Genomic DNA, 22,722 nt, shown 5'->3' on the forward strand with positions numbered 1-22,722 from the left:
AAAGAATAGAAATAAACACACGGAAGGAGGACAACACAGGATGCAAAAGTTTTGAAACAAACTTCACTTTGTGTCGTATGTGGATTTGTTTCTTTCTAACAAGAGAGAAGCAGCGGCTTACTCTGAGTTGTGGTGTTTGTTTTTCGGAGCTTGTTTGTCTATTTGCAGATATAGCAGATGCTCATAGTTTTCCTAAAACATTTGTGGTAATCTGGGAGAGTGACTTTCCAATGCAGTCCACAGTGTTTTATGAAGCTATGGTTCACCTTTATCTGCCTGGTTTCAAAGAAAATAAAACACTGTAGCAGGGCTGCAACTCATTATTATTTAAATATTTATTATTCAGCCAACTACTGATTGCTCATTTGTCATAAAATGACAGAAAATAGTGAAAAATGCCCCAAGTTTAAGAGTCCACGTTGATGACTACAAATTGCAGTCAGACATAAAGATATTGAGTTCTGTAAGCAAGGAACAGCAGCAAACTCTCACAGCTGAGAAGCTGGAACAAGAAATCCATTGGCAACTTTCTTTAATTTTTTTAATTTTAATTAAATGAATCAAAAGTAAACTGGAAATTGTGTCTTGGTTTAACATACATATACATATCTATCTATCTATCTATCTATCTATCTATCTATCTATCTAGATAGATAGATAGAAGATAGATAGATATGTGTGTATTTATGTATTTATTAGGTCCAGTGTGTAACATTCAGGAGGATCTATTGGCAAAAACAGAATATAATATTCATCAGTATGTTTTCATTAGTGTATAATCACCTGAAAATAGGAACTGTTGTGTTTGTATTACCTTACTGAGCTGTTTATCTACAGACCCCGAGGACTCTGCCATCTTGAACCGCCATGTTTCTACGGTAGCCCAGAACAGACAAACCAAACGCTGGCTATAGATATATTAGATATAGATCCGCGTTTTTCGTGGCCACCTACAAACTTCCCAGCTCACTGTGAGTTCACAGTAACAGACACATATAGGTCGTCAGGTCGTCAGATACAGTACACACACACACACACACACACACACACACACACACACACACACACACACACACACACACACACACACACACACACACACACAATGGAGGGACTTACTACTTCCGGTGTGCAGTAAACTGCAATCTGCAACTTCACCGCTAGATGTCACTAAATCCTTCACTCTGAACCTTAAACTTATGTTGGAGAAACATTTTTAGACAAAGCAAGATAATATTATATATCGTAAGTTTTCCACAAAAAGAAAAAATTAACGTAAGATATTATATATAAACAATATTTTTCTTTATGCTCGCTGGTGCGTCGTTGCGTCACTGCGCAGACAGCGCGGAGGCACGAGACAGAAGCTGCTCGTGCCTTTATTTACAGGTGGTTAGCCACTGTTAGCTAACGTTAGCAAGAAAGGAGCTAGGAAACTGTTCAATGTTTGTGGTTTTGCCCGTGAAATCTTTTGTGGATATGTAACATTACTGTCTTATAAATATATATATAAGTATATATAACTGTTCCAGTAGAAGTTAACAGAGGAGAGGAGCTTAACCAAGCTAAGGTACGTTAACAGTTAACTAAAGTTGGCTTTAATGTAATTTAACAAACTAAAATTAGCTTGTTAAACTCAGGTAAAATTATTAAAATAACAGAGCTAACATCTGATGATCTAATCTAACCTGGCTGTATGTAGTATTTAGCTTTCAACGGAATAGTTAGTAATATATCTTGCCACTCACCTTTAACGTTACTGTTTTTGTCTTCAAGTCCTCATCCAATTTGCTCTCAGGTTAACTTGTTTGCATTCATTTTTGACACACTGTTATTACACTTTTTCAGCCTTCACTGACCTTAATGCTACCTAATTGTTGTGTAGTGCATAGTTCATGTTGTGTATAGCGCTTTGGTAACACTGTATGTGATACATTTATGCCAGTTAAATAATTAATAATTAAATAATAACAGACACCAAGCCAATACAGCTGTGGCCAACGGAAGCTATATTATGTCGGTATTGGACTGGATCGCAGTGTAGTTGTTTATGTATTACACAGACCATGGTCTAAGAGATGATGCAAGATCAAAGGTGCTAGGGGGAATGATGTGTGATCTGGGTGGTGAGGAGGACAGAGTTTGGCTTAGAAGAGGAGAGCTGAGTCAGAGATAGATGAGAAGGGCCGAAGATCAAACGGCAGACACACTTTCACACAATATGGCCTTTATTAACGGTAAAATAGCCCTTTTTTGTGCCGATCAGAACAGAGCAGGGTTTCAGGACTGTGGATTTAAGAGCTCGGATGATAAAGAGTGCACAGAGCTCAGCTTTTGATCGGAAGGGATTAGTTCTGTCAATGGCTTTGGCTCTGATAAGAGTAGTCCAAGCCTACGGGGGTTTTCCATAGGATGTGTTGTTATTTCTGCCTGTTTTTTAAGTTTAAATTGGGTCCTGTTGGTGCTTCAGTTTGGTTGTGGGCATCAACAGGCCAGTATGACTGTTTGTGTGTGTGTGTGTGTGTGTGTGTGTGTGTGTGTTTTAAACTTTTGACAGACCCAGTGGCAGATTTATGGCAACATGATGACAGGAAGTTTAAATATTCCATCCGCCGTTAAATTAATTCATCACCAAATAAGAACAGGAATTTGTAAACAATGTTGTCCTCTGTGTGTCTTTAGAAGGGCAGTACCCCGACCTTGGACAGGGGCTGATGATTAAAGCATTTTGCATATATTTCCAGCTCAGTTCCAGCCAACAGTGTGAAGAAGCTTCCCTGTTGAAAAGTAGTTGAACTTGAATAAATATACACAAATAGCTAGTTATGTTTAAGTGTTGAATTAGAGCTCTAAGATAAAGACTAGGGCTGCAATTAATGATTACTTTCACTATTAATCTATTTTAAAAAAAATGTATTTAATTGAGATCAGTGTAGATCATTATTTACAGTTGATTTAAAAATGATAAAATCAGCAAACCCTCCTATTTGAGAAGCAGTGAACAGTGTAACAATTAATTAATTATCAAAATTAATGTATTTGACTAATTGCTCAACTTAGCATTTCGGTCCATTAGCGTATTGGTCCTCAGAGCAACTTTAGTGAAATAATTAAAAGCCCCCGAAACCTGCATCATGCACTGAGAATTGTAGAGCAATCTTTTGCCTTGTTTCCTATTTCCTCACGCTCCTGTGGTCCTGTCTGTTCTCGCACACTGAGGTGTGGAAATGAAATGACTAATTGTACTGATGTGTGTCAGAATAGGGTGTCATTGATGTTGTTAAATCGGGGGTTTTCCTTCAGTAATGATGATGCGAGTGACCAGACACAAAAGACAGATTTCACACATACATACGTTCCATAATGACAGGGTTTCAGATGGTGTGATTGACTCTGTGAAGCGTGAGGGGTTTTCCCCTCTCCATCCCTCTGGCCACATCCTCTATATAGCATGACTGACTCATGCTGGTTGACAGCCTCCCAGACAGGCCCTTTCCACCTGATGATTCTTAGCAAGCTGTACAAAGGAAAAACAGATGAGCTTTTTTTATACATATACATATGGTTTTTATCAAAGACATGTGTCTATAAAAAGCTCAGTGGTCTTGACTTTCCACCCCCTTTTTTTTCTTCTAAAATGGAATTCAGGACTAAATTTAGTTTTGTGTTAAATTGTATAAATATTAACTAGTGCTGGAACAAATACTCGATTATTCAATTGACAAAAAATGACCAGCCAACAATTAGATTGTTGAATAATGGTTTTGTTGTAATTATTCATGTAAAATGTCGAACATTTGCTGGTTACAGCTTCTCAGATGTGATGAGCTTTTCTCTTTTATGTAATTTTGTATTAAATATCTCTCTCTTCTATCTAGATCTATCTCTCTTGGCCAGATAAAAAAAGCAATTTGAAGACATCACCCCGGGCTCTAAGAAAATGAAATAATTTTATTGTTATCCAACATTAAAAACACCAAATGATGACGCATACATTTTAAAAATAACCATCAGTTTAATCAATAATGATAATAATAATTAACATTGATACAATATTATTGCTAGCTACGGTGCTCTGTATATGTTCCATTTCATCCATCTTGTTTTACTTTCTGCTGCTGTAATAACCTAATATTCCCCACAGGAATCATTTGAGTTTCTCTTTGTGTTATAGTCTGATCCTTTTAACAGCACTACTGCCAGTTTATCATTTAGCTGCAATGTAGCAATGCAGCAAGTTAACAATCATTATTCATTCACCACAAAGTAAAGTCCTTCTGTGCATAATGAACTCTGACCATTTAAGGGGGAATTTGCACCCGGGGATGGCAAAATATGATTACCCATGCCCTACGGCATAGTTCAATGAGAACTCTCTTGCCAACAAATGGATTCTCAAAGTCTCATTTTAAGCCATGAAATAGTTGTCTTTCAATGCACAAAACTGAACTTTGTAGTCACTTTTTCCCATTAGCCTCCCCAGGAGTCAGGAAATGCCCCTCAGTCATTTGAAAACCGAACCATTTATAACCTACATTCATATATAATTTTCATGTTCATCATAGCCCATCTATTTATGTTCTATTTACAGTGATGCTTATTGCTCATGATTATGACTGCAGCTAATGTACTTTAATGTTGTTGACTGCATGGGCTCATTATAATTACAGGGCAGTGGTTTGATATTATGTCTATGTTCTCTGCTCGTTTTGTTAATTACTGGTTTTCCTCCTCTTGGTCTGCTAGATTTGTTGTAAACATGAGAACATTTTGGTTGCTGCATTTTTACATGACAAAGTAGGATGTAACAGGTAAGTTCAAATACAGAATTCATCATCCTTGGGATGTTACCTTAAAAGCTTTTTTGTGTTTGTTGCTTTTAGATGTCCATGGATAACAGAAAGAAGCCAGCAAGTTCCTCCAACTCTGGGAACTTGGTTTACTGGTCCTCCTCATTTCCACGGCAACCAGCCAGAGTCCTGATCGTGGAGGCACTGCCACCCTGGTGGTCAGAGACCTGTACGGTGCTTTGTGATGCTCTGGATAACTTCTTGTCCCTGGCCTGCAGTCTGGATGGACCCTGTAGGATACCGCTACTCAGCATATATGCCATCAGCAGGCAGCAGGAATGTCTACTGCCATTTGTGGTAAGATAGGTGAAGGTGAAGTGTTTCTAAGTGCTATTTATACGTCTTTTTTTTCTTCCTCTCCCACCACTCTTTTATTTATTTTTCTTCTCTGTTCCTCTCAATTTTTAGCAGGTTCGTGGTAACCTGGCCAGGCTGCATTCCTGTGTTGAGGAGCTGAGGTCTATTCCAGGTGAAGGTTGTATCAGAGGAGCGACCAGAGGAGGCGAGTTGCTGCGACAGGCAGTGCTGGACAGTCTGCAGCAGTTTAAACAGTACATCAGACACACCAGTACTGGCAACCAGGCAGGCAACAACACAGCTGTTGAGGTGAGCAAAGATAGGCCTGCTGTATATATATTGTCAAAGAAAAGTTAGTTAGCAGCTTTTACTGTACACTGAGGTGAAGTTTGCTTTAGCAGAACTTTCTGGTTAACTATTGGCAAATGCATTAATACTTAATGAAAGCAACGCGACTCATGTTACAACTCACAAGAAATTTTTACATAAACCAACAAAAAGACAGAACTACAGATTTGTCAATCATCCCAATGGGCTTTTAAAAATACATGCATCTCTGGTTGACTCTGGCTGCAAAAATTAGCCTGTCACAGGCAAAGATAATGCTCCAAAATGCATTTTAGGGGGCTTTCCAACTGTTTTGCAACATCTAATGTCACAGAACTTCACTTAATGTGGTCATTTGTTTAAGTATCAGATCAACAGACGCTGGGGATCGAACCCCAGGCCTCATACATGCAAAGCATGTGCTCTACCACTGAGCTACATCCCCACTCTTCCCTCTTCCCCACACCAGAAGTGTGTGTCAACATCTGTCAACGAACGAGACAGATTCACCCCGGTTACTGTGCTCAGCTGGTTAAACCTCTGTTCTGTCGCTATGTTATCACCTGCACTGTCTTTCAATTCAGCTGAACCCACTATTTAGATGTTCTAATTTCAGATAACTGAAGAATAATTAAATTATTCAAATTCTCCCTTTTAACCGGGCAAATACTAATAATCATCTGCTCTGCATTCTTCAATTGTGTTAGCTTCAATATGTTCATGTGATAGAGCATTATATTTATATATATATATTACTCAGTGCATTAGGAAAGATCCCTAAGTGATCAGTGCTGTATAGTGTCGTCACAAGAAGTGGAGATGCTGGGGATTGAACCCAGGACCTCATACATGCGAAGCATGCGCTCTACCACTGAGCTACATCCCCTCCATTTGTAGTCCTCTACACCTCAAGAGCAAACCTTGAGAGCTGAATATCTTCTTTGTTATGGTTGTTAAAGCCACCGCAAGATTAGTCTACTGAGTCTCAGCTGGTTAAATCTCTTTTCTGTTACTTCCTACTCTCCATGACCACATGTACAATGTTTTCTTAAAGCTGTTTTTAGTTAGCAGAGATTCATTTAAACAAAACAGGGGCCTGCGTTGTTAAGGGTACCAGTGAGACAATGAAATATGGCTTAGAAAGTCCAGTTGGAATAATATTTATCTGCTCTATCAAAAATCCCTCACAGTAGTCAACACTGCTCAATTTCCTTTGACTTTTGGTAGCATGGTGGCTCAAGAAGAAGCTAAGGTTTGAACCCAGGTGTTTTTTGTATATAGTTCCATCCACACTCAAACACCCTTAACAACATAAAACTGGCTAAATCTCATCTTTCTCATCCTATTTCAGTTGGAAAACAACAAAACTGAATCATAGCCAATATCTGGTAAAAAGCCTGTTGCTCTGCTGAATCTCCGCTGTGTATACTGTGTTTAACGACCTCCAAAACTACAATTTAGATGTTCTTATTTATATATTTTTCTGAGCAAGCATTAAATTGTGCTTTGATCATGAATGATACATGTCAACGAGGCAAACAGTAACTCCCCGGGTGCTGCATATAACATAAATACAGATCAATGATTATAGGTGTTATTCGTAAATGACTCTATTGACATAAAATTAGCATCAGGGGCCAACAAGCTTAACTAACACACAGGTTTTGGCCATGATTTAGCTGGCTTTATGACAGTGTTTTCCCCCATCCACGCTAAGTGTTAAGGGTTATTAAGTGTTATTAAATTCAGCCAGCTAAGTGGTCCAGGGTAACATTGTATGGCAAGACATGGAGATGCTGGGGATTGAACCCAGGACCTCATACATGCGAAGCATGCGCTCTACCACTGAGCTACATCCCCTCCATTTAGTCCTCCTATGTATCAAGTACTTGGCGCTGTCTCTGATACTGATTTAGATATTTGTTTTTTGGGGATTTTCTGGAACAACCAAACAGCCATACGCACTGGTCAGAGGTGCCTGTTTTGTGTTCACTGCTCAACCACACCGGTCACCTCTATGTTGGCAGGAGTGAGAGGTGGTGTGCTTTCAGAGAAGACAGAGGGGTGTGACTAAAACATAGACAAAGTTCTGAACAACAATAGAGATGCGTTCACAGTTCCTTCAACTTCAAACCGCATTTTTAATTGAACCCAAATACGTGTCAACTCAATCTACCTGAACTGGAATTGGATCATAACACTACATACAGTAATCAGTAACAATAGAGTAACCACTTTAACACTTTTGTACAACTTTATTGTATATGAAGTCATTTCTGCTAAATATTTGGTTGTCTCCAGATCCATAATGAACGAGTATCTCTTCAACTGCAGACCAGCTCAGACTGAATAGACCCCTTTGATATTCAAGCTCTGTACTCAATGCTAATGTAGGGAAGAGGCTCCACTTATATCTGTTAAATGAGCTCTCCTCAGGTCCAATTTAGTGTATTTAGCAGCTGCAAAAACATTGAATTGGGAATCTAATTTGCATTTTTAAAAGCTTAAAAAATTCTTTGTTAACTCTTCACATCTTATATCAGACAGGCTACTTAAAACCAGCTCATGTACATTTCAAATGCAGCAAATGGGCTCTATTCATCTGCTGCTGAGCCATCTGTCTAGGAAGAGTGACATCAGTAAATCTTCAGCTTTCAGTGTCCTCTTGCTAGAATATCCAATCAGCTAACACATTTAAGTGTCAAATCCTTCAAGTACACATTTGAACCAATGTTTGAGTTTCCACTTCTATCAGTTTCTGTTAAAATTGTTTCAAGGCAAATCGTATCGAATTTGTTTCACTTATTATGATTCAAGTGGATGGACTCATCGAGATCATAGCTATCATTTGGATGCAGCACATTTAATAGAAGTGTTAATTCCTATTTAATTCCTATTTATGTCATTCAAAGACAGCTTTGGGCTAATATTCAGACCCATGTTCCAGGCTCAAAAGTTGAGACACAAATGCAACATTTTAGACGTCAGCAAATGTTTGGGGGAATGGGAATATTAGCTGACATTGCTGAAAGAATCTCATTTGTTAGATTCAAATGTTAAACATATGGGGAGCCAATTGATAACTGAGCCAGTCACTGTCCTTCTTGTTAAATTTGAACATCATGTCCTCTGGGTACAAGGCTCTGGGTTGTTGACGAGGATTTCTCAAATCCAACCAGCTTTATTAGGAAGCTCTGGGCAGATGATTACACTAAGAGCCACTGTTTCCGACAGCAGCAGATATGAATAGCACTATTAGGAGACGGAGAGACATTAAGCAGAGACATGGCCCTGTGTGTGTGTGTGTGTGTGTGTGTGTGTGTGTGTGTGTGTGTGTGTGTGTTGTTGCTAAACCACTTATACAATATATGTTTTCATTCACATACATGTTTCTCGCAGTCGTGTGTGTGTGTGTGTGTGTGTGTGTGTGTGTGTGTGTGTGTGTGTGTGTGTGTGTGTGTGTGTGTGTGTGTGTGTGTGTGTTGATGTGTGTCAGGCTTCAGCAGCAGATTCTACTTTTGGCCAAACAGCAGGAAGCAGAGCACAGAATAATCCCATTATAATCTTCATTTACTGCTACTGTTAATGTGATTCAGTAGGGTGCTCAACATCAGCCTCCCATTAGTTTATCTGTGTCCCCCCATTAGGCATGTAAATGCCTGGGAAAACTAATTTCATCTCTTTCCATCATCAGAGAGAGTGACTGCTTATTATAAGATGTTGGCTTTTGCATAAATCTACCGCAGAAATCTTCATTATCAAAAAAATAATGGATTAGTGAAACACATTTTACAGTGCATTTACCAGCAGTTTTGTTCATTTATGATGCCATGACATGTGAGATAATGATAGCTGAGCTACAGGAAACATTAAAATTATAGATCGTAAGGCAAGAGGGCAGTAAAGCTGGCTTTTTGTCTTGAAAACATAGTTTCACAGTCTGAGTAAGTGGAGAGTTATGTCATTATAACATGGTAACCTTTCTGTTGAGTTTGCTTCACTGAACTAGGAACTAGAACAGTTCTGACATCATATGTTTAATTTAGTAACAGTAATTTACGATATGTCATGTCCCTAAAGTACAACAGAAACACAACAGTCACACACAAAGAATGCTTTGCTGTGGTGATGTTGTGGCCTGTTCTTCTGTAGATATGACAACTTGAAACACGAACTTGATCTTTCATAAAGCCAGCTGTAACAATTCAGAAGTGAGACCCTGGGAAAGAGTTGTGGGGTGGAACAACTATGTGGCCTAATAATTAAAAAACGGTGACACTGGGACACAGTTTTGGACAGTCTGTCCTTAAAGACATTCATGGTGTTGCACTAGTTTTCACACAAGAAAAGAATTTCTCACCTACACACACCTGACCAATCACTGCCTGAATGATGTGAATGTCAGATTGCTGCTTTCAGAAAGTTACAGAAATTGTCATATACAACCTTTCAGAAGTATTTCAGAAGTTGGTCAAACATGTGACAAACACTTCATTGGAAGCATACCCAGGCCTTTATGTGTGCCTACTGGGCCCAAGTTTTCACTTAGGATGTCCCTGTAAAATATTTCTTATTTGAACTGATGTCCTTTGGTCTGTTTTGTTCTAGGTTTTCTAAGGTATTTTTCCATTTCCTCTTGCCATATTCACAGGTTACTGTGGTGACCAGCCAGCCAGGGCGGGCCATTGTTCGCAAGTTGGAGACAGGGCTCAGAGATGCTGACCTGGTGTCTCTGAAGCGGCTCTTGGTGGTTCAGCTCTATTGTGCAGCAGACTGGGGCCAGGACAACCCCTCACCTGAATCCACGCAAGCTGAGACTGAGGGTAGGAAACAAAAAAACAGAACATGCAGACACAAAAATATACACCTACAGACTGGTTCACCGTTAATACAGATACTGTTCACAGGCGAGGAGCATTAACACACACAGTAAAACAACTCGAAGGAAGTCTGCTATCTATGTGTTGAACCCACTTTACTTCTCCCTCACTTGCCTCATACTTTTCCCCTGCGCTTTCTTAATCATCCTCATTCGAGTTGTGTGGCATTGACCCATTTCTTACACTGCATTTTTTTTTCTTTTACTGTTTGTCACATATCTACAGTCAACGCTGGAGACACATGTCACAATTTATAGAACTTTGCTACAATCCAAACATTTGCTTGTCCTCTCAGAGAGACTCATTTCATAATGATATGTCATTCTTTGTAATTACATGAAAGTTCAAGTGGTGTGGTCTTGAGTAAGTAGAGAGTGCAGTGAGGATTGGATAGCAATGAAGGGGAGGAAAAGAGGAGACAGAAAGAAATAGAAAGTGAGAAAAAACCCATACAGGGAGGAGGGAGGGGAGAAAAAATGAGGGCAAGTGTAAGAGACAAGGGTGTGGTAAACACAGTGAAGTCTTTTTGTAAAAATATTTATGCAGCATCTGAAATATTTATTCCGTGATGATAAATCTTGATCTGTATCAGTGGAGGAAATAACTGAACTGACTGCAACTTTGTTTTCTCTGAAGTGTCTGAGATGTTGGAAACATGACACTAATGATGTTGTGAGTTTTAACTCACCTGACACAATTATGTCAGTTATGTAATCCCGCCTTTTTTGTTGTTATCGTCCCCTTTTCTGTTATTTTTACATAAGTGATATGTTATGGACTTGCCCTAGTTCTCATCATTAAACCTAGTTCCCCTTGGAGTCAGTCATGGTTTGGAGTGGTCTTTTAAAAACAGAGCTACTTGGTCGTTGTAAAACTAGTGCCGGACGTTTTATTATTGACAAGCAAGCTGAGATGTAAATCTTGTTTTTTTTTAAATTCAATTAAAGCAGATAACATGGATAAAGAATGGCCACAGGGGTGTGGAGGGCCTAACTGTGTTGTAAAAAGCAGATGGTATTCAGTTTATGTCTTTTTACCATCTTATTTATAGTGTTCTGTTTAAGCCAGAGATTCCCAACCTGGAGGACCTTAAGGTGCCCCAAGAAGACTCTTAGGGGTCACCAGATAATTACAGGAATAACAGTGAAATTAATATAAATTAATATATGTAGGTGCTGGCACAGTCAGAAGAAAGAGCGAGCTTGTTGTTTGTTTGTTTGTTTGTTTGTTTGTTTGTTTGTGTGTGTGTGTGTGTGTGTGTGTGTGTGTGTGTGTGTGTGCGTGTTTAGTGAAAAAGTATCTAGAATAAAATCTCCAGGACTCACTACATACATGCAGTACAAATTCCTTTGTATTGTATTCATCGATCAATATGAGTGATGCTTATTCCTGTCTCTCTCGAGTGTGTAATTAAAAAGAGCAATGCCATTAAACAAAGAAATGTTTGGAATGGAGCCTCAGGGACATGGTTATGTAGTTACCACAGTTTGATGACAGTGAGGCCAACACTCTTTTAGCTGCAGTGATGCCACCAAGACTAGATCACTGCGTTCCTCCACAGTGTTTACAGCACTGAGAAACATAACAGTAACTTGAGCTCTTTGATACTACGGCTACACACTCTTAATTATGTCAACACCAGTGGCGCTACTAGACCACTGATCCCACATAAAGCTGTTTTATTAGAAATGGTTCTTTCCACAGTGGAGAAAACTGTTTTGATTGTTGCTACCCTAGCATCAGCATACACAGTGTGATTGGTTATTGGCCTGGAGCGCAGCTCTTTCCTTCTGTGTTAGTTTCTCAAAAAGGATAATGGTTTTTGTGCCTACTGTGTACCAAAATTGTCACTTTGAATATGCATCTTCCTCCTGTGTTTTTAGCTTTCTCATGAAGACAAAAGGTTTCAGAGAGTATTTAAGTATTTAACAGCATTATACAGTAGATGACTTCTTTTTTTTATTCTTCTTTAATTTGCTGCCTCACCCATTAGCTTAGTAATATATACAGTATAACGTGTTGTCTGAGAAAGGTGGCCAAACAACCAGGCCGAACATACCACCTCACAGTCTTTTGTGTGGAAAAACAGTATCCTGAATATGCACTCGAAATTTCAGTCTTACTCTCCCTAAAACCACAAACATTTTGGATGAAGTTCTGCAAGAGTCAGCCAACATAGAAAAGGGAATGGGGTCAGCACTGAATCCCAGAGCTACATCAACCTCAGAGTTCATCTGGCTGAAAATTGAAGCTGGCTTAAATCAAAGATAAGGAGTTTAACTGTCTAGCCAGATTCTACTCAGACTGACTGGGTTCTCGCAATGATCTTTAAATTGTATTTTAAATTGTTTAGGCACTGCTGCCTACTGTAACACCTTAGTGAAAGTTCAACAGGATGTCTGCTGCTCAAATACATGCCGTTAGGGTGTACCCCACAAGTGTAGATGCAGAACTGCTCAGAAATGACAGTACAGAGGGAGATACTTCAGTTTGAATTAGCATTTTTATTTATGAATACATTTTCCATTTCCTTTGTCATTTATCAATTTTATTATCATTTACATTACACTGAGGGACTTCAACTCGAGCTGCACCGCTATACACACGACATGCCTCACTCATAATCACCAAGCAAGCGCACCCTTCAGATCTGGGGATCTATTTAAGCTGCAGATATTTCCTAGCTCTCTCTCTGCTCTGTCAATGCTGCCTGCTGCCTTGCATCAGTATTGCTACCTATCATTCTGTAATTCCCACCACCACCCCAGCATCCACCCGTAGGCTCCGACTAGAGGGTTTAAGGTACGTGCTCACCACTCCCCAATATCTCCAAGTAAACATATGTGCAGAGAGTGATGAGGTCGGAGCCTAGACGCCAAAATCTAACTATATTATACTACTGTAATGAACATTTCAAATGTCAGATGTCTGACTGAACTTTACTAATCAGCCATGGCATGGAGCAAGCTTTCTGAGTGGCTCGTTGACCCACTCTCTGGTTTATTCTTTCAATTTGTAAAGCACTTTTCAATGTAGGTTTTGAAAATGGATCTGTAACTAATAAAACCAAACCCAAAATGTAAAATTTAGGAAGCAATGTTTATTCAGGGAATACTCTGGAATCTGGGTGCGTTGTGGAATCTTAATCATGTCCGTGTGTAAGATACTGGGTGGGAATGGTCTGTGAGAGGAAGAGATCGCAGCAAATAAGTCTCATTTACCACCAGACTATTTATTTTAGCTCTGTGTGTGTGTGTGTGTGTGTGTGTGTGTGTGTGTGTGTGTGTGTGTGTGTGTGTGTGTGTGTGTGTGTGTGTGTGTGTGTGTGTGTGTGTGTGTGTGTGTGTGTGTGTGTGTGTGTGTGTGTGTCAGTCAGTCCATGGAGTGCAGTATACTGTATTATAGGAAGTGGGTGGAGTATCCGTTTTCGTACTGAAGTGAGACTTGGAGCAAAAGCCATAACTAATCTAATGTTTTCACTCTCTCTTCGTCTCTCTTCATTGCCTTATCTAGTGGCAAGAAACGGGGTCACAATTCTTGTCAAGAATAAAGAAGGGTTATTACATAACTGGGTGGGTGTGTGTAAGGCAAGTTAAAACAAATAGGAACAAACGCACACGCTGTATAGTGCAGCTGCACGATAGAAACAGCAGTAAGGTGATGCAAATGTTACGTTTTTCAAAAAGCTGACAGTACAAACTGTATGTGTGACTGACAGCTGCAGCATGTTTACAGTGAATGGAAACTGTGAAACTGACATCTGTGAGGTCTGCTGTATGTTCATACTCTTGTACTATTATCTTTGAGAGGACATCAAAGTGTGGACACTTTGGTTGGTCCTGACTTCTGCAAAGGCTTGATTGGAGGATAAAGGTTAGAACTAGGTTAAAGTTAGGGTAAAGGTCAAGGTTAAGCATGTAGATGTGATGGTTTAGGTCAGGGGCTTTAAGTCAGTAGGGTTCATCACAAGAATAAAAATGCAAACGTGTGTGTGAGTGTCTAAAGGCCAAGCCTTGATAAGCATCCTGTTTTTGTTGAAACTCAACCAGTGTATCCTTGAATCCCCGGCCTGTTGTGTAATTGTACAGTTGAGCATCAGGGAGTAGATAGAGAAATGGGTCACAGAGCGAGAGGAGCGGAGAGAGACAGAGACGGGGATGATTATAGTACCAGTGGTTTTGGTTTTCTTCCTCACAGTTGAACAGTCAATTTGTTGACTGAAACACATTCAACAAGTAGTCCCACTCCGCATTCAGCAGTTCCTTAGGGATAGTCAGTAACAAAAACTATTCATTTCAATTGTTTAGGTTCATAGGAGAAAAATGTGGTTGCATTGTTTTTTTACTCTCTTGCAGATGTTTTGTGATGACAAAGTTTTAAGTGTGATACATTACAGTTAAACACTGATGATATGATATTAGTAAGCTTACTGACCATATTAAATATCAACAATTAATGAAACTATGCTTTATTCAAACATGAACTATTACTATTTCTCAAAAGTAGCACTTATTTTAGTAGCATCCCTGTAGCCTTGTGGTTAAGACATGTAACACGTACAGTAACTGGCACCATTTGACTCCTGGCCAAGGAAACTTTGTTGCATATCACACCTCTTCCTCTGTGCTTGCATTTCATGTTCTATTTTTTAAAAATGGAATAGCATCTATTCTTTTTTGAGCGGCATTTTACTTCAGAGTAGAGAGAGACATACAAAAGGCAGGGGAGGAAGAGGGGATAATAGGCAGCAGGCTGGACTTGAACCTGGGCTGCTGCAGTAAAGACTCAGCCTTGACACATCGTACTTACTGTGCCTGGTGAGCTACAGGGGCACGCAATTAGTGCCTATTGTTAAGAATCACCTCAGTCATTTTTTTCCAAATATGATTAGTTTCTTGAACTCAATATTATATTCATATACTCCCTTTTTTTGCCCAAACTGGTATTTAGACTGCTTTTTCCCACAGGATAGACACATAGGATGCTGTGTCATCGAATCCAAACAAATAATAACTGTTGCAGACAAAACACATAGTCAATAAATGCTTGCTTTTTTCATGGGGCATTCCCCAGGGTTGTGGCTCCCTTGAGTCTTCCTTTTATTATTTCCTATGATGACATTGGGGCCAGTTTGGTAAAAGTAGAGGAAATTATGTAGTTTAAAAATAACGCTTGCTGGCCACAAGGGGATGCTAGGATGATCGGTCAAAACAAGGTTGTTACTGATTGTCTCAGGGAGGTGTACATATATTTCACACTGTATTTAGTCTCTGTTGACCCCCTCATTGTGTTCTGCTGATGCAGTTAGTTAAATGTAATCACCTCACAGCTGCTGACTTTGTCATTTCCAAGAATTCTCAGACCTCAATGACAAGAGGATTATGTTGGAGCAAAGGAGGAGAGAGAAGGATACAGACAGAGTTACAAAGAAATGCTGATAAAGGGTAGAATGCAAAATAAAGTGAGGATCAGACTGATAGAGAAGGTCTGATAGGAACAGGGACAGACAGGTGTTGATAATAGTATCAGTAGGTGGGCAGATGCCCTCTGGCCCATTGCCTGGGAGATGGTTTGACATCACTTGAGGCAGACTGTAGTGCTGGCATTAACCCAAATGTTTCTTTAGTTGCCGGACCTACTGCATGACTGTTGTGTGAGTGAGTCACTCCAGGAAAGGTACCACCTAAACAAGTCAACAGTAACAATCAGGGATAAACCACTGAAAGCCCTCTGATGTTAACGGGCCCAATGTGGGACACGTTTTGTTAACTGGCAGTGTTTAATGTGTCTTTAGAAAACAAAGACATTCCTCAGCCAAGAAATGTTAAGGAAAACTCCAGACTTTAAGTGTAAATGGAGATGCTGGGGATTGAACCCAGGACCTCATACATGCAAAGCATGCGCTCTACCACTGAGCTACATCCCCTTCTCTGTGTATATTTGTGCACATTATACATCTTTTAGACAGCAGATGCATGTATCACGTAGGTCTACTGAAGGCATGTTCAAAGTAAATTTTAATTTCACACCTCTGTTTCTGTCCAGCTCAATCTCCCCTCCCTTCCTTGCCCACACATTTCTGTTTCTTTCTCCTTTCAAGGAGTCAGTTAAGAGACATTTAAAAGTCAGTTATCCTCTAATTAATTTTCCCTTCCTAATACATTGAGTGAGTCACATCGTGCCAAAAAGTAACCATTGAGTAAGGGTAGCAGTTCTGTATGTTTGCTTTCAGGGAAACAAACAAATGCATTGTATTGCCTTAATGAACAGTAATGGAGTAATGTCTCTATATATATATTCTCTCTCCCAGCTAAGAGTTAAACAGTTAGCTTTTACTGCTGCCTGACATAAAACTATGTGACACAGTTCAGAGCATGGGGATGTGCTAGCGGCAAGAATGGAGCCGATGGATGACTTGGGTCCACCGTGTATTGTGCACGCCAAAGGAAGTTCCTGCCAGATGTAGCAGTTTAATACTTTCCTCCCCCCCCGACAAGAGAAATATAGACTCTTGTCCAGCTTTCCTAGTCCTTGTGTCTGTTGCTGCTGTATGTAAATGTATGTATGTGATGTGAATACGTTACAAAGAGACGAAGCACGCATCTCTGTCTTTGTCCGTGTGTACATGTGCAATTTGTTGCACATAGACAGTTCCCATTCAATCTTAATTTCCAAGTCATTATTTAAAGTCTTGTTATACTTGGTGTTTCTTGATTTGGAAACATGCAAACACACCAGACAAAACTTAAATTTACTCTTGAGAGGGAATCATGAGTTCTAAAAAGAAGCATCCATTTTGGGACTAAGACGTGTTATTTATGCAAAATCATTGTGAGTGCTAGAGGACACCCACTGTGACAGACAGTCTTGCACAAATAGAGACACACCCCTGCACACAAACACCGTCTACAGAGCAGCTACAGAGATAGATTACTACTGTCTGACTGTATCCCATGAACACCTGGATCTTTCTCCCCTGAGCTGCAGCTCTCTCTCTCTCTCTCTCTCTCTCTCTCTCTCTCTCTCTCTCTCTCTCTCTCTCTCTCTCTCTCCCCCCTCTCCCCCAGAGCTTGATTAAATCCAAACAAAATGACAAGATAGAGAGTAAGCTGGATGAGGATTTCATTGCAGAAGTCTGATGTCATAAATCTACTTTACTCCATGTTACCCTCTTTTCTTTGAAAATAAATTAACTTGGTCCCCTATAAAAAAAAGTTAATTCAAATCAATCAAAGTATTAAAGACATAGCTGTAATGTGAGAGTTTGGGCCTGGCACCAACGTATTTGTTAAAGGATAAGAATACTAATTGAGTGCGTATCTCGAGTTTAGAGTTATGAATAAATATGTTTTTTAACGATTTGAAATTGTTCACAGTGTTCTTTTTCAAACCCTTGTTTTATATGAAATGTAAAGGCAAGGTGGAAGTAACCTATCATCTTTGTAGGAACAGCAAAATACGTTTCAAGTTGAAAAAAGTGTCGCTTTCTAGAATGATAGACAAGGCGTGGACGGCATTTGGTGAGTCACCTAATTACACCACAAAGTAGCAGGTTGCACCGTGTGTTCAAAGCTGTTTTTTAGAACAATAACCAATAAAAAGGAAGTATTAGATGTTTCTGTAATTATAAAAGGAGAGAGAACCAGAGGGTCTTATTTGGCAGATAAATAACTTTAATTTTAGATTGGTGTATTTGCAGTGGCACAAAAGCTGATGTGTTATCTTCAAAAACACTGTAATCTTCATTGATTTTGACTTATGGAGTGAATGTTATCACTGTTCCATAAACCATTTCCACTATGAAGAGATAACAAATTCATTTGAGATAAGCTGCAGTGTAAGAAGACAGGACATATCTGTTTCTGTCTGTCTACATATACCGGTATGTTTATTTATGTTAACTGTGTTGGTAGTTTAGTTTTCATTGCGGTGTTTGTGGCATTTTGTGTGTCTTTTCTAGTGTGCAGATAGTTGATTAATCCACTGTCTATTTATCTCAGTTTCATAACAGTTCATATTATTGTAATTTGTAAAATTCTTTATGTATTCTATTTAGCCCAATAGTAGTGCAGTTTGTATATAATAAATTAGTATACTTAAATGGTGTCTGCATGCACAGTAAAGACAAAATCCCATATCTAAAGAGTAACGAGGGACTGTAGCAATCTTTGTGTAAAAAATGAATTTGCACTGAGTCACCTCTGACGCAGAAACAGGCCGTTGCTGCATGAATGTAGCTTTGTTGTAAACAGGAGATCTCTGAGTCTATAAATGGTGTGAATGTCAGTCAATCACAGTAGGAGTTTGCTTATGAATAATTTCACTCCAAAGTTGTTCCACCATCAGAAATAGACATTTCCACCGAGACACTTTTTCTTTCTGAAAAAAGTTCATCTCCATACCCGACAAACCAACTGTAGTTTTGTTGACTAGTGCGTTTTCTTCATGAAAAAAAAGTATCCTGTTATGATACTTGGCTGGATAAACCACTCAGGCTGCATGTCACATTGCTTTTCAACTGTAATAAAATGTGACACCATTCCTCCACAGAGGATGTCATAATTTGGTATTTTATTAATGATAGTGGTAACTGTACAGGCAGTACACACACTGAGAGAAAAAAGCCTGAGCCAGAATATTTCACATCTAACTGGGGTGAATTAAGGGTTTATTTCAGCTAATTTGATGACAGGGAGTACAGTAACATGGAGGTTCACAGAGGCTTCAACCAAGACTCTGACTCCAGGAAAGATGAGGACACAGCAGGGACAGGCCGGGACAAGAGAGGTGTGAAGAGGTAGAGGAGAGAGAGGGAGGTCATGTCTCAGAGAGGCAGCGACAGCGTGTAGAGCCAGAATATTTTCACATGTAACTCGGTTTTGGACACCAGAGTTGGTGATTGTTGGAACAGTGGAAAGATTATTAAGTTTGGTGATTTTTATTTTGTTCCTGTTTTAAGATTTCTTAAGAATGTAATTAACTTGGTCGGTTCTTTTCAGTAAAGGAGAGAAACTTGAATTAAGAAGGTGTGCGGTTGTATTTTTCTGTTTAATAAGGAAGATAGGTGTATTTTTTTATTTACTTCTCCTTTCGTTCATTAATTCTATGAGAGCTTGTTGCACATAGCGACCTTGTTGTTGTTCATAGTTCAGCTGTTACTACTAGGGCATTGAAATTCTGTGACATGCCCTCTTAAATGCTCACCAAATGACCAGAAGAAGTGGAGATGCTGGGGATTGAACCCAGGACCTCATACATGCGAAGCATGCGCTCTACCACTGAGCTACATCCCCTCCATTTAGTTTTCCTATGTATCAAGTAGTTGGCGCTGTCTGTGATACTGATTTAGATATTTGTTTTTTGGGGATTTTCTGAAACAGTCAAACAGCCATACGCACTGGTCAGAGGTGCCTGTTTTGTGTTCACTGCTCAACCACACCGGTCACCTCTATGTTGGCAGGAGTGAGAGGTGGTGTGCTTTCAGAGAAGACAGAGGGGTGTGACTAAAACATAGACAAAGTTCTGAACAACAATAGAGATGCGTTCAGTTCCTTCAACTTCAAACCGCATTTTTAATTGAACCCTCGCAGTTGGAGTTTTCCTATGGCTACCTGTGTTTCCTGTAAAAGCTATATTTATTATTATTATTATATTATTCATTGATCTATTGAAGCAATAACTCCTGCCCTTGTTGCCTTCCTTACCATGTTAAATAGCTTCTCACCTTCAAACATAGCTGCTCTAAATCAGCATGTTTGACTCAGTGTTATTGATGTGGTGGACTACACATCGTCTGACCTTATTCTGAATGAACGTTTTCATCTTTACATACCTGTTGCCCTCACCAAAAACAGGCTGTGTATGTTTTCAATGGCTATACATTCATTCTGTGTACCACTGTGTATATTTGATTATTTTCATTGGTACGTAGTAATTAAATCTGTATGCAAATTAGTGTCATTGTGTGTTTGTGTGTTTTCAACCCTTTTATCTCTTGTGAGAATTTGCCTCATAATAAGGTTCAGTATTATGATAATCCATGTGACGCACGCTTCTCAAAACGCTGTGAGTCCCTTTCAGACGGCTGCCAAAATCTGTTTCCTCATCACCTTATTTTGACAAATATTCATTCAAACAGTTTTGGTCCTTTTTCACATCACTTCCCAGCTTTGTCAAAGCATTTATTTAATTCAAATACCTAGTTTGCAAATGCAGTCTTTTCCATCCACACATATTTAGTCCCAAAATCCAGGTTTCAAGTGACAGCCGTTATTGAAAAACCATCCAGAGAACTTTTTTTATTTTATTTTTTAGATTACTTGTGGAGGTTGTTTATTATCCCGTCATTGATATCCTGTCCTCCATCCATCCACCCATCTGTCTCACATCAATAACCTTCTTTATTGCTTCTCTAGTTTAGCTCTGAGCTTTGAGGTAAACATTATTTTTTCCAAACACAAACACAAGCACACCCAGACTCCTCAGACGGTGTGCTTCTCCAAGAGGTTCACAGCTTTGTGACAGTCAGCATGGGAATATGCTGAACGCAGGACCCCTTACATGTTACCACTGAACCACATCACCACGTCTTATTGTGCATCTTTAACAAAAAAAATGTTTTTTCCTCAGACAATAAATGAAAAAGCTGACACAGCACACACATGCAAATATATTGGCAATTACCAGTTGGTGGCCTGTTGGAAAATTTTTAAACATAATGCCCAATCCGAAAAGCTAACAAGCTTGTTAACTGTCAGCTCGTTAGTTTAGTTTGGTTGCTAATGGGTCAATAAGTTCACACAGTTTATCAAAATACTTTTATTCGTACCAACAACTCCTCTCTCACAACTGTATGAAAACTATTTTGCACTTTTGTGGAAAAGTTTTTATTCTAACTCTTATTAAGAGTGAGTCAAACAACCTAGCTTAATCTCCACTCTCTCATAGGTCAGCACTGTCAAGACAGTTTGCTAGTGGTCAACAGCAGAAATGATGAATTCATTTTTACCCTTTTAAATCTGCAAGTTGTTGTCTTCAGCATGAGCATGTGCCCCTTTCCGAGTGTATTATGTTTTCAACTAAATGACCAGAACAAGTGGAGATGCTGGGGATTGAACCCAGGACCTCATACATGCGAAGCATGCGCTCTACCACTGAGCTACATCCCCTTCGTTTAGCCATTATATATATGTCAACTATCTTAACAGGCACTTTTCTTTTTTTTTTATATGTCAATCACTAATTTCATTTTATTTATAATTTGTTAATCATTATGGGCATGGAGTTTCTGACCTTTTCTTGGTTTTCTAAAGTTACCAGAATGAAAATAGGTTATCAGAATATGTAACTGTGTGACCTGTTTGTACTTTACTTTTGAAAACATTTCATCAACTTACATTCCACTTAAATGTAAGGCCATGATGCCTGTATAGTTAATTTAAACTAGAACTAAGAACTGTCTCATGTACTGGTTGGACCTATTACATGTGACACATTATATCACTATATCATTACTGCCTGGAAGCAGCAACTGCGCCACACTTTATATAACACTATTGTACTTAAACGAGCAAATTGAGGAATGGATTTTCTTTTCGCAGGCCACTGCAAAGCCAAAGAGCTTTCCAGTGATCTTTTCAATGCTGCAGAATTCTGAATAAAATTGGACCCAAATATCGAGTTGCTTAGAAATAAATAAACAATTCTTATTCATGACTGAAATAGGATTTGTTTTGATCTATGGAGAGGTCATCTAAATGTAAATGCTGTATCAGTGTTGCCTGTGAATCAAATTAATGTTGCAATTTTAGTATAATTACCAGAGTAGCCTTAATTATTACAATTTCACACAATTACATGATTGGGAATCCGTTCACCTTGGTAATCTGTACTGTGGCAAAATAAATTAGAGGATGATACAGTTGTTCAAAATGACTGTAAATCCATTTTTAAAATCACAAATAAGAGGTTACAAATATATGCGTTTGATTACATTAACATTATTACTAAAATTAAAACAATTGAGACTGAGACATTTGAGCTAAAGGTAGAACAGTCTAAAAGCAGACTCATATCTTGAACAAATAGCTATTTCAAACTGACACCCCATCAGCGATTCTTGGATCAGTCTCTCAATAGAAAAGGATTATAGCCCATTATATCTCCCCTAATCCTCTCCCTCTCCTTGCAATCTCTGTCCTTCCTTTTCTTCTCCTTCTCTCCCTCTCCTCTCAAATTGTCCACAGAGCCATAGCTCAGTGTTTTCCCCTCCAGATTTTTCTTTTCTCTCCCTGTCTGTCTGTTTGTCTGTCTGTCCAGTTTATGTGAGAGATAAGTAGCTTTTACAAGGGACAGATGACAGTTGTTGT

The 22,722-nt window shown here is 39.1% G+C and overlaps 1 protein-coding gene and 6 non-coding genes across 7 annotated transcripts in view; 1 reads left to right on the plus strand and 6 right to left on the minus strand.

Annotated features, from left to right (window-relative positions):
* The first annotated feature begins 1,497 nt into the window (after positions 1-1,497).
* m1ap (meiosis 1 associated protein) overlaps positions 1,498-22,722 on the plus strand; it is a 42,733-nt gene continuing 21,508 nt past the window's right edge. The window contains exons 1-4 of the mRNA XM_051428500.1: positions 1,498-1,570; positions 4,884-5,147; positions 5,259-5,456; positions 10,126-10,297. Of these exons, the coding sequence (XP_051284460.1) occupies positions 4,884-5,147; positions 5,259-5,456; positions 10,126-10,297 (634 nt within the window). The 5' untranslated portion in view covers positions 1,498-1,570. The remainder of the gene's footprint in view (positions 1,571-4,883; positions 5,148-5,258; positions 5,457-10,125; positions 10,298-22,722) is intronic.
* On the minus strand, positions 5,848-5,919 carry trnaa-ugc (transfer RNA alanine (anticodon UGC)). Its single transcript has one exon. It is a non-coding gene; the product is annotated as a tRNA-Ala (tRNA).
* On the minus strand, positions 6,289-6,360 carry trnaa-cgc (transfer RNA alanine (anticodon CGC)). The gene has a single exon. It is a non-coding gene; the product is annotated as a tRNA-Ala (tRNA).
* On the minus strand, positions 7,263-7,334 carry trnaa-cgc (transfer RNA alanine (anticodon CGC)). The gene has a single exon. It is a non-coding gene; the product is annotated as a tRNA-Ala (tRNA).
* trnaa-ugc (transfer RNA alanine (anticodon UGC)) lies at positions 16,209-16,280 on the minus strand. Its single transcript has one exon. It is a non-coding gene; the product is annotated as a tRNA-Ala (tRNA).
* On the minus strand, positions 19,576-19,647 carry trnaa-cgc (transfer RNA alanine (anticodon CGC)). Its single transcript has one exon. It is a non-coding gene; the product is annotated as a tRNA-Ala (tRNA).
* trnaa-cgc (transfer RNA alanine (anticodon CGC)) lies at positions 21,451-21,522 on the minus strand. Its single transcript has one exon. It is a non-coding gene; the product is annotated as a tRNA-Ala (tRNA).

The sequence above is a fragment of the Dicentrarchus labrax genome, unplaced genomic scaffold (assembly GCF_905237075.1).
Source record: "Dicentrarchus labrax unplaced genomic scaffold, dlabrax2021, whole genome shotgun sequence".
Taxonomy (NCBI): Eukaryota; Metazoa; Chordata; class Actinopteri; family Moronidae; genus Dicentrarchus; species Dicentrarchus labrax.